The 8166-nt window shown below is 35.7% G+C and overlaps 1 protein-coding gene across 1 annotated transcript; it reads right to left on the minus strand.

Moving 5' to 3' along the window:
- Window positions 1–5456: 5456 nt before the first annotated feature.
- Window positions 5457–6827, minus strand: LOC133034527 (protein FAR1-RELATED SEQUENCE 5-like). Its single transcript, XM_061109628.1, has one exon. It carries the CDS (start codon window positions 6825–6827, stop codon window positions 5457–5459), a length of 1371 nt encoding a protein of 456 aa, XP_060965611.1.
- Window positions 6828–8166: the final 1339 nt, after the last annotated feature.

The following is an 8166-nucleotide window of genomic DNA, read 5'->3' on the forward strand; positions in this document are numbered from 1 at the left end:
AGGCTGCTTCACCCAGACTTTGTTCTTTTTCATGGAATCCATTTCTGAATCCATGCCGGCTGACCATCGTTTTCGTTCGGACTAGCCATTGATTGTTTATAGGTTAATGGGTCATCTTCAATACCGTCACCAACGACCATATTGATTTCACCATCCAAGCCATAACGAGCTGGTTTTGTTGAAACCCTCCCACTACGACGAGGAGCGGTGATCTTCTGAACAGGAACTTTGGTAGTAGTTTTCTCAGTAGGTTTGACTGAGGGAGTGGGATTGTCCTCTTCTTGGGTGGAAGAGGACGGAACATTGGAAGGAGTTATATCTAAAAGCATTTCCTCTAAAACAACTTTACTTTTCGGTTTGTTGTCTTTAATATAGTTCTCTTCAAGAAAAGTAGCATTTGTAGAAACAAACACTTTGTTATCCTTGTGACTATAAAATAGTCCACCCCTTGTCTCTTTAGAATTTCCGACAAACATGCACACTTCAGTTCGTGATTCAAGTTTGCCTTCTTTCTTTAATCAAGACATGAGCAGGGCACCCCCAAATTCTGTAGTGGCGTAAACTAGGTGTACGACCATTCCATAGTTCGATGGGTGTCTTAGGGACTGCTTTAGATGGAACAACTATTTCCAAAAGAGTGCGATTTCTTCTTTCTGCAACTCCATTTTGTTGTGGAGTGCCTGGGGCAGTGTATTGGGATTCAATTCCAAGTTCAATTAAATGATCTTTGAACTGCATATCCATATATTCTCCACCCCTATCAATTCGCAAGATCTTTAATGTTTTATCTAATTGGTTTTGAGCCAAAGCATGAAATTCTTGAAATTTTTCAAACGTTTCAGATTTCTTTTGCATTAGGTAAAGAAAACTATATCTAGAGTAATCGTCAATGAAAGTGACAAAATACTCATAACCACCTCAGGCTTTTACATTCAAAGGTCCGCAGACATCGGAATGCACTAACCCTAGGAGTTGTTTGGCACGCTCTCCCTTTGCAGAGAAAGAACGTTTAGTCATTTTTCCTTCAAGGCAGGACTCGTATACTGGCAATTCACCTAGGACGACATTTTTTAATGGACCGTCTTTGGTTAGCCTATTGAGTCTATCAAAGCCTATATGACCTAAACGTAAATGCCATAGATAAGTTTGATCATCATTATCAATCTCTTTTCTTTTGAGGTTTCTAGGTTTAGCTACATTGAAAAGTTCACTGTTTAGTGAGATTTGTGTATTTTGTCTTAAAACATAAAGCCCTTGTTCCATGGTAGCAACACATATTTGAAATCCATTACGAGAAATTGAACAATTAGAACTCAAAAAATTCAATATACAAGATTTTGTTTGCAAACATGAGACACTAATGAAGTTCCTACTAAAGTTTGGAATAAATAAAGCATTTTCTAAAATTAAAAATCTTTGTTGAAACTTGATGCGGGCTTTTCCTCTAGCTTTCACCGACACTAACTCGCCATTACCAACTTTAAGCTTTAACTCTTTTGGAAGCAGATTTTCCCAAGTTTTAAGCAGCTGCAGTGAAGAACATACATGGTTAGTCGACCCAAAATCAACAATCCAAGCGGATTTGTCGTTCTCTAAAACACATGATTCAAAGACAAAAACATTACCTTCGTTTGAATTGTTTAGAAGCCGGGGACATCGTTCTTCTTGATGTCCCTTTTCATTACAATTCGAACATTGAAGATTATGTCTGATAATTGTACTTGAAGAAGCAGCTTTGCTAGATCCTTCATGCTTAATCCTTTTCCTCATAAGATTTGCAAACCCAAGAGGTCCCATTGCAATCAGATTCCGTTCATGGGCTCGTAATTCTGCTTCGAGCTTGTCCATGTCGGAGGAGTTGAAATTGTTGATCATGTAAGAAACAACAAATTCATTATACTCCGGAGGAAGACTATTAAGAATGAATTGGACCCACTGTTCTCTTGATAAATCAATCCCTAGTAGATTTGCCTTTTGGAACTTCAGATTCATCATCAACAGGTGCGAGTTTATGCAACTACCAGGATGCATTTTCACACTATAGAGTTCTTTTGCTAAGATATTAACTAGGAGAGAATCGGGGTGAGGGTTATTCATATTGGCACTACAACACATCAATAAAACAGAAGTAAGGTTTTGGTTCATAAATTCATACACATGTTCAGAAAATAAGAAATAATCACATATGATATAAAAATACTAAATCTAACATAGTTTATTTTCCAAGGTTTTCAACAAACTGATACAGTGTCCCGTTTAGGCGAGAGTCAAAGCATCATCCATTGAATAGAGTTGTCAACTCATCTAAAATGATAATCATTCTAGCAACCTTTTATTCGATCAAGATTGGAATTCAGCGTTGTCCCGTTTAGGCGAGAGTCAAGGCAATTCTATCTTATGAGCTTCCACCATTGTTTCATATTTTGCAAGTCAAATATGGTCGCCACCATTAGGGTGATCCATACCATATAAAACACTTACAAAGCTACTTATCTTTCGAGATTAAACGGTGCGAACTTGCTAATTAACGTTCCTCCATTAGGGAGGATTACTCACTAAAACAAACGCTATGTAAAACCAACAACGGAGATCGAATGTCTCTTGATTAAAGCTCATTATTTTAAAATATGTATTTTATTTGATCATTTATTGCGTACTATAATAATGAAAAATTACAAATTAAAGTTGGTTTAAATAAAAAATCAACTTTAATTAAATTTTAATTATTATTTAAATTCGAAAAATAAATTCGAATAAAATGGAATAAATTTAAAAATATCTTGTTTAAGTTGTTTTAGAAGAATCTAAAAAAAATCAACTTAAATATCTTTCAAATTAGATTTAATTAAATTAAAATTAAGTTGTAACCACTTAATTTGAAAATACTCCATTTTAAGTTAATATTTGAAAAAAATATCAACTTAAAAAATATCTAAAGAATCTTAATAACCAATTCCTAAAATTCCTCAACTTAATTTTGAAAATTGAAATTCAAAAGATATTCAAATTTAAGTTGATTAGTTAGTGATAACTAATTTTTAACTTAAATAGGAATATTTAATGAAAAATTCAAATTAAGCTTCAGAAAGAATCTAGTTGGTTATAATTCTATATATAATTTAATACAAGAAAATACATATAGTTTAGCTTAGAATAAAATTCTTTAAACTATGGGTTTCTTAAATTAATTTCAAAATAAATGAAATTAATTATGTTGCTAATCAATTTTATTAGGTTAAACTAATTTAATTAACCGAGTACAGTTATTCGAATCAGGCAAATGGGCCTTCACAATTGGGGTAGTTCATGTGAGGGGGTGCTGGGTTCAGTATGTCGTACCCACTTCTATGACTCTCAACTCTCACACAAGGCCCAAAAGAGAGGAATTTAACCTTCAAATGAACAACTGTTATTAATTGAATAGGCCCGAAACTAAATGGGCCTTAATAAAATCTATCAAAAACTATGATATTTTGTTTAGCAACAACAACCTATATGCATCTATAACAAAATTAAACATATAGGCTCACACAGGCACACAATTTGGATGGATCCTATCATGTTGCTAGGTCATACACAGATGAAAGAAGATTGTAAAAAATTACCTGTTACAAATTATTTACTTGACCAATGGAACCATGAGTTAAAATCAGATCATTGGATCTGTCAACAAGTTAACCATGGCTATTTGCAATCAAGCAATAATAGGTTTTATAAAACTTACAAACAAGCTAAACACATACTCCTGCAACAAGGTTAGCTGGATAGTTGGATGTAGGATTTATTTAATTTTAAATAATTAAATTTCGAAAAATAATTAAATAAAAAAATATTTATTTTCGAAACAAAATAATAATATAATAAAATATAGGCAGCAGATTTTGTGCCCATATGTGCAAAATACGGATTGGAATCCGTTGTACGGCAGGTGGGTCCCACCGTACTTTTAAATGTTTTTTAATTTTTGAAATTTTGGTGGTAACCAGTTGTTGTAGGTGTGGTTACCGGTAGGGAGTTTATTTTTTTAATTAAAAAATAGTTAGGTACGAAAAAGGTACAAAATAGTACTGTGTGTGTTAGTTAGAGTACAAAAAGGTACAGCAGTCTTCACTATTCCTGGCAGTTGATGGTACGAAAACACTGTAGGCAGTGGGTCCATGTTGTCGGATTGAGGCTATTTTGGTATTTTCCTTCATTCATAGGATCATATGTATTTGTGGGATGGTAATTAAGTACATTATATCGAGTACCGTGTACATTACTTGTTTTTGCGTGATGTTTAGTAAAATTAGTGTACATAATATAACGTACCGAGTACAAAATTTCACGTACCGAGTACGTTCATTTACGTTTCGTAGTATATTGTTTAGAAATTTTTTTTTAAGTGATGAAATTATTTGTTGTTATACATTGAGTTTTTAGTTGGTGTAATTTTTTAATTGTAAATATTTCGTATATTAAAAATTACCACAAAAATATATTTTTTCACCTTATAAGATTGAGTTTTTTTTTCCTAGGCATAATTTAGTTGTTCGTCAATAATAATTTTGAGATTTGGTGAAGATGAGAAAATTACCTTAAACACGCCAAACATAACAAGAAGTATATAAATGTAGAATTTTTGAAGCAATAAGTAGAGTCATAAACGTTAAAACAACAATGGCTAAAAGTAGCTAGTTATAAGAATGACCATAGTAAGACTCTTGTGTGGAGGAAGGCGGTTCCGGGAAATACGCGTTGGAGTGGTCATTGAATGAGTCAGATGTTGGTTGATTGTTTGGAGGTTGTTGCCCCTGAGATCCAGTGTTATGTTGACGATTTGGGCACCGTCGATAATCATGGTCTGATGAGCGACAAATGCGACAATGTCTTGAGTTTCTTGGGATCTGCTCCCCGTTTGGTCCTTCCCTTGTATTTCCCGTACCCTTTGTTCTCACAACTTTGGGGTCTTTAATAATGTTGGGGTTGCTACGATATCTTCCAGGTTGTGGCGTGTCTCCTTCCAGATTGGAATTCAAGTCAAATTCTTCCTTGAACATTAGAGTTAGCCGTTCAAGCTCTTCCTTTGCACGGTTGTACGAGTCCTCTGATTTTGCTGCATAGAAAGTGAAGTTATAAGTCAGTGAACTGAGAGATCCAAACCTAGCCATCTCGTAAATGTGCTGTTGTGGTTGTGCTGGCGGGTTAAAATGTAGGTGGAGATTTGTCTTTGTGGATTTGCTCCATCGCTTCATGAGAAGAGAATTAGGTATTCTTCTCATGTTTAATCTTTTCATTGTAGCCCATAAATGTCTACAAGGGTACCCTTGACTTTCATAGAGCAAGCAACTACAGTGTAGTACTCGTCGGCCTTCACAGTAATGAACTCGGTATTGGACGTCCGGATGCTGAAACTTTCCAATGGTGAATATCTGCCACTCTCCTTCTTGCTCCTGACTTATGACAAAATAGTTATTCTATAAATCAAGTTGCTCAGCAACCTTGTGGTACATAGTTCTTGTGTAGAATTCAGCACATTGGTTGTAGTACGTGGTCAAGCATGTAGGATTAGGTGGGTGAGGTCGAGTGCATCTGCTTTCGAAGTCATTTGCAGTCTCGTTGTATCTGAGCTTTGAGACTATCATATCTATGGTTGTTACAAATTCACGCAAGCAATAATTCTTCTCTAAAATTTTTTTTAGAGCGGAGTTGATGGATTCGCAACATTGTGTGGTTCTCATTCCTGCAACGAATGAACCCCTTAAATAAGTTTCTGCCCATTGTTGTCTTGACTCGAATGTTGTTTGACACCATTCATTATCTGTTAGTTGTTGGGTTTGGATGACGTCTAACCATCTTGCTTCAAATTCTTCCTCCTCGTAGTAGTTGTACATGAGATCCTTAAAAGTTTTTAAGAAGATCGGATCTTTAACCTTTTTCGAAGCATTTGTATTGAGATGCCAAGCGCAGAGACGGTGCGTAACATCGGGCATGTGTTCAACGATAGCCTGTTTCATGGCCGCATCTTGGTCAGTAACTACAACATTTGGCTTCTTATCTCCATGGCATTCTAGAAATTTTTGAAGTAGCCAAGAATATGATGGAAGCTTCTCGTGGAGGAGGAGAGCAAAGCCGAAGATGCATGTGTTGAAATGGTGGTTGACGCCAATGAGAACAGTGAGGGGCTTATTGTACTCATTTGTCATGTAGGTTGTGTTAAATCCTAGTACATCCCCCAAAGCTACATAGTCCACGCGTGAGTTTCCATCTGCCCAGAATAAGTTAGCCAAGCGATTCTCCTCGTCAACCTGATAGACCACGAAGAAATTAGGATCCTTCTCTGCGAGACAATCAAGAAATCCCAGAGCCCCTTCTGAGTCCGTCTCTATCTTCTCTTCTCGCTTCGCACCAGCAGCCCTGTTGTACACATCTCGAAGTTGACATGGCATTTTCTCGTAACCTCCACTTTGCAAAGAACCATGAGACATTATGTTGGCAGTTTTAATTCCTGCGGAGTTCATCGACCTAACTTGGGCAAGCAACCCATCGGACACAACTCTATATGATCTCAAAAATTGTACCTCACTCGATGAAGCCAGCTCGTGATTGTGTATTGTGCTGAACTCTTTGCATTTCCAAGTGTTACACGGTTGTGTGAGTAAAATACGCAATGCTGCATGACATCCGGTTCTAGTGACATCATGAGGTCTTTTTTTTCTTGGTGTGTTCGGTGATGCGATTTTTTTCGAACCCTCGGAACAACAAACCCACCTCCGCATTACAATGACCCCATGAGAACCCCATACATCGTCTTTCCTTGTGCTGAAACCCATATGTTTCGCGTACATTTCGTAGAATGCTTCCTATTTTTCTAGTTTGTCGAGGCTCTTGCCAAGCACGTCCTGTATTTCAATCTCATTCACTGGTTTTATCATGTTTAGTTGTGCTGTGATGGTTTCCCATTCATAAGTGTGTTCGTCATTCATGTTGGCTTGTTATTGATTTGTGAGAATTATAGATGAGGAGTAAGGTTTAGAGGGTGCTGAGGGGATTGAAATTAGATTTTGTGAGTTTAAAGGGCTGAGATAATAGGGTTGTGTGGAGTTGGTGATCTCATTTGGTGATCACATTTAAAGCTGTTGGGCTGATATTAATGGGCCTCTACAATATTACAATCTGAACTCAACTCCTCTCGTACGTCAGAACAGTATAATAGTACAAATTGTTTTAATTTCATTCCACATGTAATTGTAAAATAAGGCTATTTGACGAAAAATTTAAAGGGGTGATGGTATTGAGTTGAAAGGGTTGGTGGTTGCATTTAAATAGATTGGCCTTATGTTAATGGGCCTTCACCTAAGTTTTTCAATGAGTTGAACCATTTTCGTACGTCCGAAATAAAACATTGTACTTCTTTTGTTTTTGAAAAAAAATATGTAAAGAAAAGAAGAAAATTTTAATAAATGGTTAGTTGTTCACATTTAAATCTATTGGGCTTATATTAATGGGCCTATACCAACATCTTTTAATGAATTCAACCATTCCTGTACTTTACAAAGATAACGCAGTACTATTATGAAAACTCCCTGCGTGTACACGTGTATTAAAGTGATGACATTTTTTAGTAGAATGGGTAGTTTCTCCTATTTATATATGTTGGGCATTTATATATGGGGTTTTTTCTATTTTGGGTTAATATTACTTTAAATAAACATTTATACTATTACAAGCAAAAATAAACATTTATATTTTTTTTATTAATTTCAAAAATATTATTTTCAAAGTTTCTTATTTACAAAAATACGGTACAAAAACTCCCCTAGATGCGCAAGGAGAAGTGTGACACACATGTGGCTATGTGGGCGAGTGAGACTCACACGGGAGTGAGGGACAAAGCCTTCAGAGTTGTCTGACGCTCACAAACTGTAGCGTCAGAACACAGCAGCCGTTGCCACGTGGCGAATTCGGACAAAGTAGATTTTAACGTGTAGGGCTTCTTTTCTCAGCGCAAAACAACTAAATGACAACACAAAAACAACTAAAAAACAACTTAACCATAACATATAAATCAATTAAAGTTGTTTCCAACATCTTATTTCAACTTTAAAATATTATATAAAATCAAGTTATTTTTATGTTGTTCTATAGTTGTTATGAATTGTTATACACTACACTAGTTGCTCAATA

This window comes from Cannabis sativa, chromosome 2 (genome assembly GCF_029168945.1).
Source record: "Cannabis sativa cultivar Pink pepper isolate KNU-18-1 chromosome 2, ASM2916894v1, whole genome shotgun sequence".
NCBI lineage: Eukaryota > Viridiplantae > Streptophyta > Magnoliopsida > Rosales > Cannabaceae > Cannabis > Cannabis sativa.